This window comes from Oreochromis aureus, linkage group 12, assembly GCF_013358895.1.
Source record: "Oreochromis aureus strain Israel breed Guangdong linkage group 12, ZZ_aureus, whole genome shotgun sequence".
NCBI classification, from domain to species: Eukaryota; Metazoa; Chordata; class Actinopteri; order Cichliformes; family Cichlidae; genus Oreochromis; species Oreochromis aureus.
The window spans coordinates 16,310,119-16,331,945 of NC_052953.1; the positions used below are offsets into that span (position 1 = coordinate 16,310,119).

Here is a 21,827-nt window from a genome sequence, read left to right on the forward strand (position 1 = left end):
CTTCTGTAGGTTTTTAGATGGTGGGATGAGGTAAGGTTTTCTGTCTCAGAGGTAGGTGAGGTGCGGAGAATCACATAACTTGGATGTCTCATTTTTGGTGTTTTAAATCCCAGGGTAGTATTATTTAGGTATCATACAGGGTTTTTGTGATGACAGGAGTCACATTAATATGGGTAGGGGGGATAGAGAGTTTTACTGACCGTGTCCTTTGGGTCTGGGGGATTCTGGAGGGGGCTCTGGCCCTACTGTATGTAGTTCACGGGACGAGGGGACCAGGAGTGATGCCCCATCTAAAGGAGGGACAGTGGGAGGAAGGAGAGGACGAGGGGGCGCTAACGTCTGTCGTGAAACTATCATACAAACACTAAAAGTTTGAGTTAGGGGACATCAACGGGGCAGTGTTGGTACAGAAAGAAATGAAGGGGAGTTGAAAGAGAAGAGTGAATCACAAATGGTCAGCCTGCTGTCTGTGAAAGGAGACTAATGGGTAACTAGGTGAACAAAAGGGACTGAAGCAAGGAAAAATGGAAGGTTTCTTTTCTCTTTTTTTAGGAAGATCCCAGAGCCGGATCTGACTACAAGATTACGTAATACTGTGAAGAGTGTAACATTTCCCAGCATCACAAAGTCTACTATAACATTACCATATTCTAAGAACAATGCTTGGTTTAGATAGAGAATATTTTGTGGCTTCATTTGGGATATAAAAGTAGCAAAAATCTCTGTGACTTAAAAATAAACACTTTGCTGACCTGACATACACGTTTATCTTTAACTGTCTGGTGAAAGATGGTGCTTAATTTGCCTCAAAATAGAGCGACAGCACCCTCATGTGGTATAAAAGTATGATTGCACACATGTTCAGCTGGCACCATGCCAGATGACAAAACTTTTTTTTTCTTTAAAAAGAGGTACTTCTGCATCCAGCATTTGCACCATGCTTCCTGATTTTCATTATTTCTCTTAATAAATAATCATTCATATTAATTGACATTTCAAAAACACATCTGGCTACAAGCATTAATAACCAATTATATATGTATATATATATATATATACTTAAATCTTCTATTGTATATATAACCTTGGGGTTGGAGGTGAGGTGGTGAAGGTTGTCATTCTCATTTTGGGGGTGAGCTCGGAGGGGTTTGTGGGTTCGAAAGAGTGCTGCACAATCAGGGCGCAGGGAATGTCACAGCATGCTGGGGGCTGGTAATGGGTGGCTGTAGGGGCAGTGGTGTTGGCAGTGTTGGGGGTCTGGTTCTGGGTCTGACCGCCCAGGGCAAGGGGGTGCTCGCTGGGGTTGTGAGAACACGGATCGGCAGCTTGCCTGGCAGATGGGCCATCTGCCTGTGTCTGGTGTCAGTGTGTGATGTGCAAGCATGTACGTGTGTAGGTTTGAGAGAAGAGAGACAGAAAGAGAGCGGTGGAGTGAATCATACGCATGTATGTGTGTTTGTGTTCATGCAAGTTGAGTGAGAAGATTAAAACAAGAACCCCGCCAAGGAAGAAGCCAAATTGACGCACAGGCAGACGAACGGAAGACGGGCAGAGACGGAGAAGGGGATGAGTGACAGACAAGATCAGGCAGATGGGAGGATGGTAAAGTGGAGGAGAGAGAGAAGGAAATTGGAAAGACAGATGGGTGGGGGGTGAGTGAGAAGAAAGACATGGCAGTCAGTCAGCACACACAGTTAAGCAGGTCGCTCTGTGTTTTGTCCTCAGAGAGACATTCACACAGTCGTTATATACCTGGAAAGGGGAGATGTTTAAATGCCATTTTGTATTGCTCTCTCCCTCTCTCTCTTTCTCCCCCTCGCCCGCTACACCCCTCAACACAGAGTACTTATCTACAAAAACAAAGCAAAAAGGCAATATGAGAGCTTTGAGCCACAGTGACACAGATCATTGTGTAGAGGTAGAACAAGAAGAGTGGCAATTCCCATCCAAACCACCAAGAAAAAATAAAAAAGAGAGAGATAAGAAGTAACCTGCTTTGTGTGCATCAAAGAACCTGATACACAAGGAAGTGCCAGCTCCTCTCATGCTAAATCTACACAGTCAAAACCACAGATGTTACCATTATGGAAGAGTTCTGACAGTGACTGTGATTTCTGTTGTTCCTCTCAGATTTGAAGTTTTGAAGATTGAGTCCAATGACAGAACTCTTTCATACAAACCTCTGGTTGAACATATATATATGTGTGTGTGTATACAGGCAAAAAGGGGTAAAGCAGTACAGCCGCCCTGTTATGAATGAAATGGGCTTCAGACACTCATCTAGAAAGAGCTTGTCAAAAAAAAGCATCAAGAGCAACTTCTAAAGTAACGTTAAGGGTACCTTGATCAATTTTAACCACCCTTGTGACCATTAGCACATAATGAACTCAGATGCTTCTGAGCAGAGAGAAAATGTAGTAATACAGAGAGGAAGACAACTGGTTTACAAAAAAAGCCCTTGTTGAAATCATGCCTGTGCCTTAAGAATGAAAATAAATTCAAGAACATGAACTGCAGTCATAACTCATTTGAGAAGAGTGAATGACTATAAAAAAACCCCCAAAACTGCAGGAAGGACTTGCAGGGAGACTGTTAATACACAGTCATACAAGCTCCCCTTTATTTTCCGTACATAATATCCTTTTTAAATGTGCTCAGGATGAAATTAATATCATTGGTTACTCACACGAGTCAGGCCTGTGGAAGTGTGTCTTTGTGTATTTGTGAGTGTATAAGCCTGATTTAAAAAAAACAAACAAAAAAAATCTTAAGCAAACTCTATGCACAGAAGCAGGCTCATAGATAACAATGTCAGCCATTCCACAACACAGAACACAAGAGCAGCATGAATACAAACACCGACAGCTCACAGTCAACACAGAATACAGCGTATAGTATGAATGTGAGGGCATGTAAAGACATGTACAATATGTGATTATGCATGTTTTAATATTCATAAGAAACACAGAGACACAAACACAGATTAGTTGTATTAGTGTTTGAACAGTGAATTGCTGATTGTCAGGTATGCAGAAAGCTTGTATGGCTGTAGGTATGTGGCAAGTGAAGGCGCTGCGTTGGCCAAATGTTTGATGGATGAATGTAGTCATGATTTGTGCAAGTGATTACTTTTTATGAGTGGTTTGCATTCATCATAGGATGCTCATGTGGCCCGCTAAGAGCAAAACAACCCGATTCTTCATTGCTGCTGGTGAATGGACGTACAAATTGTATACCTTGAATTTAATGGGTTTTTATGACATGGCATATCTTACGCAAAGTTTGAGCATTCGTCACTTTGAGGCAAGCCTGACATGATGGAAGAGGTGAGCTAAAACCGAGGCAGCAATGACGTGTATGCATGCAGGCATGAGGGTGAACTCAAAAGGTGTATTTAGGTGTAAAGGAGGCCATGTTCATGGATCATGGGCGACAAATCTGGATTTGTCTTTGATGTTCTTTAATCAGACATGATTACATGTATAAGTGCACCTTTTAGTACAGAATCTGGAGATGTTTGTCTCCTTTGACAAACATCTGTGTGATGAGCGACTTATCTGATCACCCCAGTGACATATTTGCACTTACAGTGTTTCTCAGTCATGTTTTATCTTTCTTCACTTGTAGAGGAAACCATTCAAACCACCGGGTGGCAGATATCAAAGTGAATTCTCTATGAAGATAGTCTATAAATTGTATGCCTTACTGGACAGAGTAACTAACTGTGTTGGAGTAGGGCAGTGGAAAGAGTCCTCATGCCAAGTCTGCACTCCCAATGTATCTTTCAGCTGCCAGTGCATCTTACTTAGCCAATTTTTCTGTGCCTACGCATAAAGAGTGGGTCACCAGGCTTTTCCTACTTTATGCGAAGCTTTCAAAAATGAACAAAGAGCCACATGCTCTTGACCCGTTGTAATGGTTTCAAGTGGTTTCAACATTCACTCTGACAGTAAAACAGAGGCCATCAAGTTCTTTATTTAAACTGTTATAAAGTAAAGCGTGGAGTTAATTACAAGCTTTATGGCTCGATTCACTTTATTAATTTAACTTTTGGAAGCTGACTTTGAACGCACTAGGCTTACTCCACTGGCCATGACTAAGGCCAAATTGCATGCAGATGCAGAGATTTCCCAAGTCGATAAATTGCAACATATGCAATTTATCTAATTAGCTGCTTTGAAGTTGACTTAAATTTGTCTTCCTTCCTCCACTGAGTCAGGACATGCTGCAGTGGTCCCAGCTTGACACTCTCCTGTTCTGTTCTCAGCAACTGTCTTTGCAGCTGGCTGCCCGTTTGAAAACACTCTGCACAGATGGTGATTTGAGATCAGAGTGTGGCATTTGCACAGTTTTTGCAAGACAGAAATACCATTTCGGCCAAATAAAAATGTCCAACGAGGCGAATTCCATTTTAAACTTACCTTTATAGACAAATATACATTTTTCTTCGTGTTTGACTATGAAAGCTCTAATGTTCAAAGCTGCGGTGAAATATGATTATCTGATAGTCATATATGGATGCACGTAGTTCACAGGTAGGGCCAGTAACTCCTCAATGAATTTCATGTTTGGTGAAAAGTGATGGTAGAAGCTGCGCGCAGAATGAAAATAGAGAGCTTGAAAGACAAGTTCACATCCTGCCTACATTTCCCCCTCATCTATCATTGAGCGAGCTGACCACGCTTGTTAGATTGTTGGTTTCAGAGAGGCTGCGAATGGGAAACGTGTAGGTGTCGAAGTTTTCAGATGCTGTTCGATGATCCGGCAGGCATTGCATTTGAAGCATACTGACTCCTTTATGTTCAGCGGTTGCTCTGGGCAAACCTTGAGCTATACAACTGCAATCAATAGGTCAATGCTGTGACAGGGTGAAGGATGAATGTCAGGGGTCAGCCATCAAAAACAATCACGGCCGACTGAGCCAACTTCATTTCAACACGGAGCCGGTGAATGGACTATTTTAATGATGCTCTATTAGTCCGGTCTTAACTTTGATATCCCATCTGTTTGTTTCCTCTGCTTCATGAGGGCTTTGTTTTGATTCACACTCAAATAATATCTCACTCCCTCATCTACATAACTATTGATTCTCACTGACGTATATGCATTGTGGTTATATAACATCCATATTACAGGCAAAGTGTCTTAACATGTTAAATGTAAGATCACCAGATCCAGCTGCCACCCATGACATGCATTCAACTAAATTGATAATAATAGTGAGTTCTCTGTGACTACCTGAGTCCTTGATATGTAAAACCTCGATTCTCTATAAAGAGAATCAAACGCTACTATGGTTTAAATCCCTGCTGTCCTTCCTGTTATCATTGATGCGATTCCACTCCCGTGTTCAATCTGGGGCTGATTCCACTGGCTGCTCTTAGTGGTTAATGAAGATAGCAGGGGGGTTGGGGGTGGGTGGGTGTGTTTGTTTGTGTTTCAGCTGAGCCACACTGGGCTTAACATGACTTTGGGTCAACTCAAGGTTTGGTGTCTTTGTGTCTGCTCAGTGGTAGACATGACTACTGGTCTGAATGACAGATTAAAGCTGCTAACTGAGCCGGGAATTAGAGGTAGGGGGTACACTGTGTGTGAGTGCGTATTAAAAAAAAAAATGTAAAAAAAGAGAGAGAGAAAAAAGCTGACTGATAATAAACAATGAAACATTGGCAGTTAGTCAAGATGCCAATGTTGCATATGTTGCCATGCGACGCATGTCAGGGAAGAAGAGCTTACAATTAATAACTGTTTTTTTTCTTATTAGCTACAATGCTTAGGCAGGAACTCAACTAAGAAATATACCATCTCTGCCTCACTTACATCTAGAATGATCTCTACATGGGTGCTAGCATGCTGGGTAAACATCTAATACATTTAACTTGATTTACCAAAGCAATTAGATGGTAGAAAATGAAATTACAGCCTCAGTATAGAAGAAACTAAATAACAGTCAAGCAGAGAGGACTGCAGTCAACATGTTGCTCTATTCTCACCGCAGCTTGTAGTCAGCTTAATGACACATTATACCAGATGCATGGAAAATTTCCCATATAACCTTATAGCTCGCTCATACATATTCAGAAAAGAGCACAAATCCCTTCATAACATTAGCAAATCAAGCTTAAATTGATTAGGTCTTTAAAGAGGAAAGAATCAACACTGAGACCAAATGAAACTGTGCAATTATATTGATAAGTGGACAAGGAGCCTGAAGGACGTGTAATAAACACAACTAAACATTTGTTCCCGTTGAGCCGCTCCAAGTCTTGCAGGTGGTATATTGGAGTGAAGTAAACAAAGGTGCTATAAGTCCGACTTTCAGGTTTTGTGCCAAACAGTCTTGTGCACATTAGCTAATGGAGCCCATTGTTCAAGTAACAAAACACCCCTCTGCTCTCCTCTAGTGTAATTCTGCCCTTCATGTCACAGGACATCACCATTTAAGTTACTAAATTACCATAACTAGAGAGAATTTAGATATTGTAGCGATGCAGTAATTTTCTGATGACATATCAGTGTTCTCCCATTTAATCACTTAATGATTTATAGAGTTTTCAAGCTGAAACTTTCCACTAATTGACTTTCCAGATGAGTAGTGTTATTGGTGTTTTATCATGAAAAGTAACCTGAACAGTCTCTAAATCATCCTGACTGTACAGTCACAATTTCCACTCCCCTTCTATTTGTCATTTTCTCCAAATTATTCTTAGCGGAACTTTAAATTAGCGTGACACCAGTGATTAAGGACAGGGGACAGGCTTCTTTTACTTGTTTCTGGTCTTCAGAGTCACGCAGATAACAAATCAGTAGCCGAATACATTTTTTTTTCTGCAGCCCAAACATCAGTAACACATTATGGTTACGTTCACACTGCAGGTCTTAATGCTCAATTCCGATTTTTTGATCAAATCCGATTTTTTTGTCTGCTTGTTCACACTACAAATAAAATGCGACAGCAAACGCGCTCTAGTGTGAACGCTCAAAGCGGCCCGCATGCGCAAAAGAAGATGTCACACACAACGCGCTCTGTTTAGACCCAGAGCAAACAATATTGTTTGACTTCGGACTTTACGTTTCCAAATTTTTGCTTTAAGTTATTTTGTTATTTACATAATAATGTAAATAACCTAATAATTATCCTTATTGCTGTTTTAGAGAGGAGCGGTGCTTCAAAGGATAGTTGCAGATTTCTGTCAGAATCTGCAGATTATACAGTACAAATAAAATGTTCACGTTGTCTTCCCAACAGTTTCACTGACATCTACACTGGATGGCCAGGAAGCGTTCGCGATGTCTTCTCCGGCGCTGATAATTGGCGTCTGTCTTGTGTCAGTGACGTAAAAGACGGATTTAATGCGACATGACCGTTCAAACAGCAGTCGCTTTCTAAAACATCAGATATGTATCGGATTCAGTACCACATACGAAAGTGACCCAGATCGGATTTGAAAATATCGGATTTGTGCTGTTCACACTGTCATACCGTGATCGGATATGGGTCGCATAGGGTCAAAAAAATCGGATTTGATGCGCTTTCGCCTGCAGTGTTAGACATTTCAAAATACCTCTCATCTGACTGCCAGTAAGGTGTTTTTATGATGTTCTGGTTAAGAATCAATTTAGCATGAGTTTTTTTAAACCATTACATACAGGTTAACCTTAACCTGTCTTCATTAGACAGCCTCCTCAGAAAGGAAAAAAAAAAGCAGCTGTTTGAAGCTGAAGTAATTTACCTGATGGGAAAAACATTTTCAGCTAAAAATTAATCTGTGCTGCTTCATGTCTCACTCTAATTTGCTGCAGATGCATAAATAATAAACTTTTCAGCAAAAGTGAAAATATTATTTCACACATAATTACATTTCTTTCAGTTCATTAATGGCATGTTTTGCATATATATATATATATATATATATATATATACTTATTAACAATTTCTCCTTCTGTTCTGGCAAACTGAGTTCGTGGATAAATCATCACAGTGGTTGCAGCAATGGCTATCATGTCTTCAAACCAGATGGGCCTGATGAGTCTGTGTCAGGGCAAGTTGTTGGATGCCACCAAATGTGGCAACAAAAGTAAAATGCTACCACTTGGGCTTTTCTTTGAAGATATCACCAGTTTTATTAATGAGGGAGCAAACAAAGCTACCATGTCACACATACCGCAGGGTTCCTACCAGAAGAAGATGTTACCAGAGTCATTCTGATTGCCTCAAATGATATTCCTGCTGAGGTGATCAACCGCACACAGCCTGATTGGATATTTCACAGGGTGCTGCTGCTAATTTACAAGGTGGAGTGTTGCCACTGTTTAGTACGCTGGTATAAATATCCATGTTTAATACTGTGAGTCAGTGCTCTTTGGTCTGCAGCTTTCCAACAGGCCCTCTGGCTGTTTCTGTATTCTACTTTTAACAGTGCCAATGTCCTCTTTTTTTCTCTCACAAAATATTAACTTAAAAATAAGTGGTTGATCATCCTGTTGACACTGATGCATTTGTGCCACTTTTATTTAGCTAATGCGATCAAAAGACCATTAATTAAGAATTAAAAATGAGGTGAGATTTCACAGGACAGCAGCTGTAGGAAACTAAATCCATTATAGGGCAAATATTCTCTAATTCTGAAAGAGTATAAAAAGAGTAATGACGACAGTTTATTAATACCGAGGGTCCGAACTGGAGTTGTATGTTGTGTATCAACTCCTGTAAGAGGCTTTTGTGATGACAGAGTTAAGCAGGCATTGGTGCACGTGTGTTGGGCTTGCGATTTAACTGTCAAGATATGCAACTACTTGGACGTGTCACCCAGACCTTCGTCAGTTATTAATATTTGATTTTATTTGACATCGCTATAAATGGGGAGTATACCGTAATGATGATTAAGTAGGACTAACACATGAGTGAAAAATTAAAACTCACTTCAATTAACCTAAGTTTAATTTGCTGCTTAATTCAGTTTACACTGACATTCAATTTGCTTTTGGAAGACAATGTCTCTGGTTAATCATTTCGATAATTTGATGGTTACTTTAATTACAAAAACAATTGGAATTTAAAACATGACAGCATGTTTTATAAGCTAATAGTCTGTGTGTTCAGATGGTGATTGTGGGTAAAAGTAAAATGAATTTTTTTCCCCCACTGAGCTTCCGAAATCGTTGAAGTCGTGATTGACCTTTTTGTTTACTACCATCGTAGAGCTTTATATTCACAAGACTAAGCAAAAGATCAATGTCAATTATATTACTGGAGAGCTAATAAAGGACTTCCAAAATTCTTTTTGACAGATTATGCAAAAGCATAGCAAATAATGCAGTTACAATGTGTGCCATAGAAAGTGTATTGCTGACACTGCTTATGTGCAAATTCACTTTAGGGGAAGTAATGTTGTGAACGAGGGTGATTTTCAGCAGTTTCGGGGGCTGTTAGAGTTCACGCCTCCTTCACTATGAAATCTCTGCTCATATGTTTGATGCTCCTGCATCCCAAACTGGAGGAATTTGTTGATAACTTTAATTACATAATTATTTAAAGTCTAAACTTTTTGTTATATCCTTCTCCCCTTTCCTTAGCTTGACCCATCCCCCATCCCATCAAAGTCTCTCTACTCTCACTTTACACTTTTTTCCCTGTCTTGATCCATCCATTCCCTTTGTTCAACCTATTACATATTTATGCTTTTCCCTTTTCACAGGATGAAAAGAGCTAGAATCTATTGTAGGTCCTGCATTTCCTTCTATATCATTGCTCCTCCTTTCAGTCACTCATCCATCACCCTACCTCCTTGGAGGGGACCCTGGATCCCTTCCTTCGTGACCACCAGCTTTCCACCATGGCAATGAGACAGGAAAGCACCACACCGGCAGCCAAGACGCAGAAAACGCCAGCAAAGCTGTGGATATCAAGGGCATTGCCACGCTGTCGTGTCTGGACTGAGCTGTAGAGGTCACAGGGGCTGTCCTTGGGCCACCACTTGAGTTTTAGTATATCCATGTCACCATTCTGCTGGAGTTCCAAGATTCTAGGATATAGGCAAGGAAAGCAGGCATGTTAGTCATAAAATTATCCATCCGTACTTTAAATAAGTACTTCAAAATCTCTGTTTTGGTATATTCAAATTTCTGGCAAATGGGAAATGTCAACACACAAAAAGTTCATGTAAAAAAAGACAAGGAAATGTTCAGCAAGCCAGCAGCTACAGTCACAGAATTAGACTAATTAAGTAACTGATGGTATCTGAGTGACTTTTTAATGATTAAAGAGTGCAATCAAACACAAGCAAAGTACAACACACAGCATGTTTGCATGTCACACAACCTGACGGCACTGCAGCGTTTCCTGCAGCTGCTGTAACTCCTCTCTTCCATTTGAGGGCAGTGTTTGCCAGCTGAAATTCACCCTGTTCCCTGACAACCATATTGGGCTGTCAAACTCATTATGGCTAACATTAATATGTTTTGCAGCACAGCGAGAGTACACTGCCACAATGTCATTATGCAGCCTAGCTTTAGTCCCACGATTGATGGCTTCAGAGAGGATACAGCTCAGAGGTTGATGGGGTCCCTCTGTTAGCCTTCAGCTTATTATTTAACTGGGTCGTTCATTTCGGTTTGGAGGAGAGCTGCAGACACACAAGCGTATAGATATTTAACAGGTAATCTGGCGGGGAGTAGAGAGGGGCACAGAAAAAGAGAAAGAGATGTGTTTGGGAATATGCATATCCAGTCCCTTACAGACACATACATACTAACACAGAAAACAAATAGATTCATCAAAGACAAACTAAGCCTCCACACTGACTGGCACCAGCATTGTGGATGCACAGCCAGGCATGCACAAAGGTTGCACATTTGACTGCCACGCATGTCCAAACTGATTCGGGATTCATACATGTGCACATCAAGACAGATGCTTGCAATTATCTGCAGAACTTCCTGAGGGCAAACGCCTTTCTTGCAATTTCAATGGCCGCACAAACGTCAGTGCCCATCTCCCCTCTTCGTTTTTTTCATCACACAAAACGAACAGAAATCAATCAAGAAATGCAAATGAGCACCGCAGTTAGTTTACATAATTAATTTCATTCACAATACCTAAAAAAAACCAAACAACCGATCATTTAGATGTAAATCAGGTAAACATGCACGGCACGTCGCGGTATAGCAACGCCACTCTCATTTAGGGATGTTTTCTATGCTGGTGGGAATGCGTGGCACTGTACAGTTGAAATGACAGCTATGACTGGAATTGATGGGGTGAAAAAAAGGAAGGAAGAGAAATGAAGAGGAGAGGAAGAAAATAAGACAACAACAAACTAATTTGAACAGCAAATCCACCGACAGTCACTCGAATGAGAGATCATGTCCGTCAACTGTCGACTTGATTGTGGAATTGTTCGGCTCAAATCAGCGCAGATTAGTGCCATGATTAGATAAGACTTTGATAATAATGATGCGGATTGGTCACTCAAAGCAAATCGAACCGATCTGCATTGATAGCCATTATAGTAAACAGACACTACTGGCCTAGTCACTGGTTGTAAAACTCTCTCATCACATATCAACCATGCATTTGTTTTCTTCTTGGTAACGCAGCCTGCTCTGCTTGTTTTCCTTTCAAACATGTTATTAAACTACTTTTAGACTATGATATTGTATAACACAGGACTCCGAAATTGCTTCATGCTTGACCACTCTGTGCCCCCTTCTGAGTTAGATTGCTGATTGCTGAAGGAGCAAAAGCCCCAAAACACTTCGCTGTTGCATGCAGGGTGCACTGCTGAACTACAAGTTAACATGCCTAAGATTAGGTTGTTGAACCAAACCCTTGCTTTGATTATTTTATTATTATTTTTGTTTATTATACACATGGTCATACAGGAAAGAGATGCTTCAGATGCCAACTTTAAACAGGATCAGAACATCAGGACAGAAAAGCAAATATTCAACAGAAAAAAGGCGACCTGAGTAAACACAAAATGTGAGTTTTAGATTATAATTACGTCTATCGATGCCAAAAGGCAAGTGTGAAAAAGCAATTGGTCCTTGAAAGTAATAACTAGTTCAATCAGACAGTTTACTTTTGAAATGATTCATTTCTGCATGGGAACATAGTTGCAGGTTAGTGACAACGTCACTGGCAGGAAACATGGAGCACATACAAATTGCTGGCTGATGAGAAATTATTTCCCAGAGCCTGCAGGCAGATTCTGTGGTGGAGAAGGGGTGGAAAGAGCCAGCAGAGGCATTGTCTATTCAGAGGGATGGATGGGAATACACATGGCCTAAAAAAATGCTAAATTGGGAGTATATGTTTGGTATATTACGTAAACAGAGTGAGGCACGTTACGTGTTTGTGACGCAGCACAGCTCGACTTGTCTTGCCTGAACTGACTTGCAGGCTTTGTTCCATTTGTGGCACCTTTAACAGCAACAACTGCAGTCGAAGACTCTCTGACATTGTTGGTGGGTTTGGGGCCCACTCTTCTCACAGTTCTGCAGCACAGGTTTGTGAAAATGAAAGGCTCTTTTGAGGTTACACCACAGCATTTTGCTGGGGTTCAATTCCAGACCTTAAGCCACCCCCAAGCGTTAATTTTATTCCCGACTCAGTCAGAGGTGGACTTGCTCTCATGCTTGTGATCATTGTCTTGCTGCATAACTGATTTGCGCTTGAGCTTTAACTCACCCACTGATGATCTGATGTTATCCTTGAGGATTTTCTGCCAGAGAGCCAAATTCATGTTTCCCTCAATTATGGAGAGTTGCCCTGGCCCTGGAGCGGTTACTCCTACCTCTGTGTATGTCTGTAAGTATAATGCACTTTTTATTTGTATAAAATTCTGTGTAGTCTGTGGTGTACAGCACATGTAGCAGGGGCTCCTGTCTTCTAAGTACTTCACCTTAGAAAATTCTCCCAAAACATGTCAGGCAAGCCTTAATTTTATTCTGGGATTAAAGCGGTGTTCAATTCACCACTCTGTCATTTTGCCCAGTGTCTGTTGGATAGTGGAAACATGAACACTGAGATTTACTGAGGTGAGAGAGGCCTGTGCTTGCTTGGATGTTTTCCTTGTATCTTTTTAGACTTCCTGGATGAGGCACCGCTGCGCTTTTGGAGGAAGGTTGGCCACTTCTCAGAAGGCTAACTATTGCTCCAAGTTTTCTCAGCTTTTGAATAATCTCTCACACTGTGCACCATTGGAGTCCAAAAGTCTCAGACATACTTTTGAAAGCATTCCAGAAGATGTATTTCAGACATCTTCTTCCCCGTGTCTGCTGGATTTTTTTGTTTTTTGTTTATTTGGCAGAGTGTGCTACAGGTGGGACCATTTAGCATACGCCATGCTTCTGAAAATTGTCTAATTAACTGATGAAGAGGGCTGGTAGTAATCAGGCCTGGATTTGTCCAGTTGAGCAGCAACCAGTTATCAATGCAGTGTGCAATTAATTTTCTTTCGGGAAAAAAAAGCGAGTGAAAGTAACATTTCGGCTTCAAATTTAAAACTTGTATTTTGTGCTTAGCAGGTTGGGTATGTTTAGGCTAGATGTGGTTGGAGTCATATAGAGGAAGACAGAGAAAAAGAAGAAGAGGAGGCTACTTCTGGATTCTCCCTTGAGTCGTCACAGCAGGTAGCTCTGCATGTTTGCCATATTTTACACTGGATGCCCTTCTTGATGCAACCCCAAAGGGGATTACAGGGGTTATATATTGATGTATATTTAATGATAAATGATGAGTGATATTGTGCACTTTTAACTGTAGCCATAGGTATAATAAGTCAGCCAGTTATTCAACAACATATCACTCATAAATATTTGTTGTTGTGGTTTCAGATATGGATTCACTTTTGCTCCATGAAGATGATGGTTTTACTGCGAAAAGCTGTTTGTGTGCGCTGGAACTTGACAGTCATCCCTCAACGCCACAACGAGTCAGGACTCTTTCACTGTGATATTTTTCATTTAATGGACAGATTATCTGAGGCAAAGCCATTTGGGCAGTTAAACATTGTTTTATGAATGAGAACCTTATAAAAGTGTCAAGACCTACATCATATTTTTGGAAAATTTGACAGCGGTATGCTGTCACTCATTTTAGGCCCATTGCTTTTAAAGTTTTATTGATTGTGAGAAGGACATACAGTCATGTGAAAAAAGAAAGCTTTCGCAGGGCTCAATGCAGTCCTACACCCTTACTGCTTCTATAGCAATTAAGAGGATAGGTAGCAGCCAGGTGCTGATAATGAACAAACTGAACAATGAATTAACTGGTCGTCAGGAAGTGTGACCACCTCTGTAAAAGCAGAAGTTTTGGAGGTTTGCTTGTCTGGAGCATTCAGGTGTGTGTTAACACAATGCCACAATCTTCCTAACAAATTCACCCCATGGTCATCCTGTGAAATGCACAGAGAAACTGTAAGAAACACAAGAGCTACTCTATAGGTCTCAGTTAGCATGTTAAATGGTAAAGTTCATGACAGTACAATTAGAAAAAGTCTGAATATGTATGGCATCTAAGGGTTACCAGGAAAAAGTTCTTTTTAGAGAAAATAGGCTAACTTGCAATGTTGCATCGGAAGAAACCACAAGACTTCAGGAACACAGTGGTGATAATTTGAGCTTGTTTTGCAGCCATAGGACCCGGACACCTTTTAGTCACTGAGTTCTGCAGCACAGGTTTCTGCAGCACCAAAAGATTCTCGGGTCAAATGTGAGGCCATCTGTCTAAAGCAACAGGAGAGCAATCTCAAGCACAGCAGCAGATCTACAACAGAATGGCTGAAAAAGAAAGCGCCAAGGTCCAGACCACAACTCTATTGAAATGCTGTGGCAGGACCTTAGGAGAGCTGTGCATAAATGAATACCTGCAGTGTTATAAAGATGAGTGGGCCAGAATTCCTCCACGGCGATGTGAGAAACTGATAAAGTCACACAGAAAATTTCAAGTTATTGCTTCTAGAGGTGTTTGAACAAGCTATTGAATCATGGGGTGTACTTAGTTTTTTCACAGGACTGCAGGGGGTCATGTGAAAAGTTTCTTTTTCACATTAATCCCCCACTGTGATCTTACTCGGGGGGGTGGGGGTGGTGTAAATCTGGTGCTACCAAATAAAAAAATGAAAAAAAAATCAAATGTGTCCTAGCAGTCCTGGGCAATTTCATAACATAGACAATAATACTGAGATAAGAGTTTAAAGTGACACCCGGTGAAGATATTTATATTCATCCACTTCCTCAATCTCCTTTTAATGAATATTTTAAAAATGTCAAACGTCTCTCCTTTAAGGACAAGCACATTAACACTCTTGGGGTTCAATGCCAAGCAGTTATTCTGTTTTCAAAATTTAAACACCATCTTTACCATTTTGTTCTCAGCCGATGAAAGCATCGCAGCCTATGAAAGTTAAAACAAAGCGTTTTCCCCAAGAGAAATGTTGTGCCTTTCATACTGTACTGACCCTTTTTATCTGCCACTCCGACAACAGATGCTTTACACACACAGAGGCACACAAACAAGCACGCGCGCTGACAGACGGCTTCAGAGAAAGACGGATTACACACCAGGCTAATGAGATGGAATAAGAGAGATCCCACCTATCAAAGAAGGCAGGCCGTGTTTTGTCAAAATATTTCATCATTTCTCGCTTGAAAATCAGCCATCTTCTAAAGATTTCTTGTCTGAGTTCATATTGTTTCATGTCTGTTGAGAGGAGAGGCACGCTTTCTGTTTGGAGTTGCCGCTTCTTATCTCTGCTCATGAGCTGACTGTTCTTATGTGTCAAAAATGTCATGTGACGCAAGTCGCAATAAGCAGTGGCGCTGCCATGTTTCATCTACTTTAACACCTGTAAACACAATGACTATGACAGTAAATATTACAAAAGGTGTTTTTATTGTTGACATTTGAGGGAAATTAATAACCCTGTTATCAGCGAAAAAGGACATTGAACAGTGACTGACGTCACCTCGGTATTAATACCAACACGGAAACTCAGGTGAGCTTAAATACAAGCTCCGTCAAATGCCTCTCAGCTGAGTTAAATGTGATTTTCAGATATCAATACAGTGACTCACCAAATTACAACCTCTTTTCCCACGAGAAGGATGCCAAACAAAACAATATATAATAACTTAAGAGCTTTCTCCCCACACCAGGAGTAAAGGAATATTAGGGCTACACCACGTGTATCTCTGAGTCTCTGAAGGAGGACAGAGGCAGAACAGAGTTAAGATTCAGGACAGAGTGCTTTCTCCCGTCCCTTTATTACGACCCTGTCTTCCCGCGGAGCTCATCATCTATCATTCTGCACTAATTGGCCTATCAGAGTTATGCAAAGGCTGCTTCCCCGATAGGCCCCTGAATCAAACCCTAACACTGACATTCACTCACAAGAACATGCACACACACACACATATTGGCCACATTTACATTTAGCTTACATTTATCTCATTGAGGTTAATTATCCTGGACAAATGCACACAGACACGCGCACACACAGTCGCTTTGCTCTGTAATCGCAGAATACTTGCGGGAAAAAGGTAAGAATTTACGACCAAGCTGATAATATTTTGCAATGCTCGCTGCCTTTTTTTGCTGTTGTTGTCCAACCTTGTCTGAGTTAAGCGACTCAAACTATGAAGAATATCTTTACTCGTCAAACTCCAGGACCCTTTAAATGCTGACGGCAAACTAACATTTTAATTTGTAAATAGAATATTGCTGGTATAGCTCTTGTTCTGATGATGTGTCAGCACCTTCAGAATCTGTGAGTTCGGGATGACTTAGTTTGAACTTTACTAACTCGAGAAATCTCCTTAGCAATGCTTACTTTCCATCACACAGCTCCAAACTGCTGTGGTCACATTTAGATGCAAAGCAAGGCATACTTATGTGTGAGAAAGTGGGCATGGTGATGTTCATTTTTAAGCAAACAGAAGCAGTTACCACTGTTCTTCATTCATCTCCATCCCGTTCCTGACGGGCAGAATGAAAGGCCACTGTGACTGCCTGACAAAAACATGGGTTGAGTCAAAGGGCTCCCGCAGTACACCATCTGTTTCACGTTCTAATTTAGCCGTCTCTGTCTCACCAAAGAAACATATCTTCCTTAAAAAAAACAAAAAACAAAAAAAGGAATTTGCCAGTGTGAGCAAAATATACATCAACTCAGTTGGAAGTGTGGCCTATTCACAAAGTTGCTTTGAAACAATGATAAACTAAAGGGATCTGTGAGCAGTTAATTAAAGTATTAAACTGTGTGTCACAGCATGCACATCCTCATGAAATACCTGCTGTATCACACCGAGTCTGATGGGAGATCATAACAAAGCTCAGTTGCCCCCTCATTTCTTTTAGCATAATATGCCAGTGTGTATTTGTTTTCACCCCCCCCTTCAAGGTCTGTTGCATTTCTTCCCCCCCAGGGGTTCATCACTCATCACACTGCAGCCAGAGGTATCAGGAAATAGATCACTTTAATCACCCAGAATAGCATCTACTATACATCATTTAAATCTTAGGACATAGAGTACAGTTATTAGTATCAGGTCTAGCAGTATATAATGGTGGGGCTTCTATATGAATGTCAGCTACATGTTAGCATGCAATTAAATTCTTCACTGTCAAGTGAAATATATGGCATATATTGTACACCATATGTTCTGGATGTGTATAAATATACACAGATATTTTCTTTCCTAGTAACAGTGTATATTTACACATGGTCTGTGTTTATGGGGCGTCTCTGAGTGTATCTGCAAAACAGCTGGTGTGCTGTAAGTGCGCATTAACACCGTGTGTGTAATGAGTTATCACCTTGCTTTAAGATCGTTGACTTTGACTGGGGAGATCTATAATGGCTTTAACACTCCCACTGGTTGTTAAAGCAAATGAGCAAGGGTTTGCTCCATGTGATGGGGGCAACTGTTGTGTGCTTCTATGTGTGTGTGTGTGTGTGTGTGTGTGTGTACAAGTATGTGCGCGCTCTGTCGCTGGCTCCCTGTTCTCTCTGCAGTGGCCATTACTGTGTGTGGACTAGGTGTTGCCATGGCAACTCTATGGCAGCAGCCTTGATGCTGGGATGATCACACATTATTAGTTGACTCAAACTGGAAAAAAAGAAGGAACATCATAGTGATTTGGATAAAGGACCAAGGGGCAGAAGACAAGAATAAAGAAAGGGGGGCAAAAAGGAAAATGTTTAAGTTGAGAAAAGCCTGAGAATTCTGTCAAACGACAACACACAATCAAGGCAGAAATATAACGAGATCACACACAAGAAGAGAGCTAGAGTGTGGAACAGTACCAGAAGAAAAACGTTCAGCAACACGTTTAATGTGGGCACGTACTTAAAAGGAAGGAGAGAAAGACAGCCACAAAGGGCACAGGCATTTGCAAATCTTCTTTTTGTTACAAAGAAACACTCCTGGGTGGTTTTGTGATTCTGTCTTTGCGAGGATAAATCTGAAATGGAGACTTTTTATTCTGATTACAAGTTTGGTGGTTAATAACGTTACAGTTTGAGGATGCATTTTATTAATGACTGTCTTCTCAGGTGTAGATGTGCAGGGCCAGATTTTAGCATCACACCACAAATGCAAAAATACCTCTGGTGGGAGTGGAAAACTTCTGCTAACAGTAATGACCAGCTTCATACCGAGAGCACTGCAAATTAGCGGGTCATGAACAAGCAGACTGGGCGAGGGGTGTATTAAGGTGCAAACAAAACTAACATGGTGTAAAAGCAGGTTTTACATACGGGTTATTCTCTGATAACAGTGTGGCAGTTCAGTTCGGTGAGAGGCAGCTGAAGGAGAATCAATATGTTTTTGATATAAGGGCAAGCACCTGTGTTAGAAATAGCAAAGGACTGTATGTGCTGCTGAAGACTGAGACTCATGTGGAGCACAGGATTCATCCATTGGAGGGCTGCGGTATATATTATAAACTATTACAACATGTAACTCTGAAGTAAAAGAGAGAATTAAACAGAAAAAAACAACAACAAAAAAAACATGAAGGTCTCTCGCATGTTGAGCTCAGTTAGACATCTGTCCTATCAAAATACCAGGACTACTTTTCTGGACTGGGCTCCAAACATCCAGGGTGACGACTCAGTGAAGAGTTACAGGGCAGGGCCAAAGTTTTGGCACTGTGCTCTAAGCTCTGAACCATCCAGCCATGCCAATTATACACTGGCAACATCTCCCCCTTTCATTCCAAATAAAAGAAAACTCCTAGTTGTAACTATCCAAACTATTTCAGATGCAAAACTGACCCTAAACGAGGGTTATAGTCAGGCGCAGACCATTAGTACAAACAAGCCACCATATGCACAAACACTGTTTTACACATTTAACCCCCCTTCCCGACCCGAAGCTACCTGCACCATGACTAAGCTGTGTCTGTTAAAGGAAACGTTTTCCATTTTCAAAAGGTCACCAAACATGGTACAGTGTAAAGAGGCTGTCTTTAACTACTATGAGACTATAATTTACTCTCTATTTTAGAGTTTTGAGACTTCATTCAGGCCTGGGGATTTTGGCTCATGATATTCCAAATTCTCTCAAGTGTTTGCTGTCCATAGAGCCCTAAGCTATTTAATTTGGCCTGACATTTTTGTTGCTGTAACTGATTTGGACAGATTTGAAGATGTTTTTATGGTGGAAATAGCACAAGTTAGGCTAAAGAACTGGCATAAACTCAAAACAAACCTGCCTATTAACTTTAATGGACCTAAAAGTAATTTTCTTGTGCTTGAGTTAATCAAAAACCCAGTCAGAGTCTGAATATGTCCAAAATATATCACATTTAAAGTTTTATTACCTGAAAAGTGAGCTTTTACAAGTTAATCTGACAGCATTGTCTATTTGTAACTGGTTTAATAGGCTGCCCCTAATGTTAGAAATTAGATCCCTAGTGTGGTGAAAATGGACTGTTCAGAGATGTCACACTGTGCTGCTACACCACTGCTGGGGTATGGGGACTGTCTTTCGGACTCAAATGGATGGCGAGGCTGTTCCAAACAGAGACTACAGGCTACAAAGTGAGTTTTGAAAGCCTGTTATCTCAGCACCTGGCAAACTGATGGTTGAGTCACTGGTATTGATCAACTTGGCTTTCAACCCTGTCTAGATATATTAGGGCTATTTTCTGCAATGGGACGATAAAAATCTCACTTACTGCCCTTTAAATGCGCTATAACTTCATATATTGTGTTGATTCTGCAGTCTTCCCCAGGCCCATCCATAAGGACCCTATAAATGCAGGCGGTGGCCCAAGCTTTACATTCCTAGTAGCAGATTTTACTGCAGCTGTAGCCAGTTAAAATGCAGAGCAGCGAGAGTTAGATGATCAAGAATAATGTGAAACACTTCAGTGAATTTCAGAGCTTGCTACATAGACCTAACTGTTTCTGTAAGAGGGGTAAAGGCAGAGTGCATCATTTTGGAGCACACTAACATCTGTGGAGCGGTGAAACATGTCTGCAGTAGTTCTATGAACATTCATCTCCTGTCACCTCTGTAGCAAGCACAATTTTATTTTGGAGACAATGAAAGGTAGAAGTCGTGGTGAAGTGAGAGGTGGAAAAAAAGAATTTGAAGATAGGGGGGAAGAAACCCAAGTGAGTCCAAGAAGAAAAAAATTGCGAGAGAAAATGAGAGGGGTGCAAAAACCCTGGCAGTGTGTTCTGGCTGAATGGATGACTGACAACAGAATCATACAATGGAGGAAAAGGGGAAGCACAGGTAGGAAAGTAGAGGAGACAGAATAGTAAGAAGGTAGCCGAGGAGGGTAAAGAGAGGAGAAAAGACAATGATGAGTGAACAGAGGAAGAGTGTGGAATGAAATGAGTGGAGAAGGGGTAGTGGAGGGAGATGAGAGACAGAGGTGTTATTCTAAAATGAGTTTGTTGCTCAGAGACGGCTGCTGACTGTCAGCTCCTTAAATGAGAACAACATTGGTTCGACAGCTCACTTACTAGCTTAACACAAAGCTGGCAGCATCAGCGGGCCCCTCGCCGCCGCACTCGTGTTAGACCCGTAAGAATACACGATTGAGAATAATGTCCATATAATAAAGACGAAAAGTAGTTTCTCTGTAGTTTTGATGAGCGCGGGGTAAGAAATGTTGCCTTAAATGTTTCGGCTTGTCTTAGAAAAGATGTGAAAGGTGTGCACTAAATCACAACACTAGCTTGAATTGCCATCAGCCCATTAGATGTTCGATCTCAGTTTTAATTATTCCCATAGGTGCCCTTGTGGACCTACTTATAGGCCAGAAGGTGCATTGTCATCCATTCTGATCACAGATAAACAGAAAGTATTGTGCTTTACAGATATGCTACCTCTTGCAGACGTGAATTAGTACATAGCTTTCTACCTTTCACTACATACTGTGTGTATTTTAATCAAAACCCTGATATTTTTATAAACCTAAAGAGTTTGAGCGACTGAATTTAACCAAACAAAACTTAAGTCTATCCATCCAAATTAGGGATTCACCCTGGACAGGTCCATCACTGGGTCAGCCAACCACTCATTCTTGTATTTACACCTACAGATAATTCAGAATTAACCCAACAATCATGTGTTTGGACATGGTTAGAAACCCATGCAGGCACAGTGAGAACATGCAGGCTCCATTAAGATGAAACCTAACCTGTCTATATTTCAGTTACTTTGGGTAGGTGAGATTGACACACTGATTAGGGATGTCAGCCTTCAACTTGAGAGCTTAGCTCAAAGATCCAGCAAACAACCCACCCAAGTATTCTTAAATGCTGAATCACCACAGGTAAAGGCCTGCTGAAGCTGTTTAT

The 21,827-nt window shown here is 40.9% G+C and overlaps 1 protein-coding gene across 1 annotated transcript in view; it reads right to left on the minus strand.

Moving 5' to 3' along the window:
* Positions 1 to 21,827, minus strand: part of grid2 (glutamate receptor, ionotropic, delta 2) — a 487,335-nt gene that overhangs the window by 4,612 nt on the left and 460,896 nt on the right. The window contains exon 15 of the mRNA XM_031760306.2: positions 9,785 to 10,025. Within this exon, the coding sequence (XP_031616166.1) occupies positions 9,785 to 10,025 (241 nt within the window). The remainder of the gene's footprint in view (positions 1 to 9,784; positions 10,026 to 21,827) is intronic.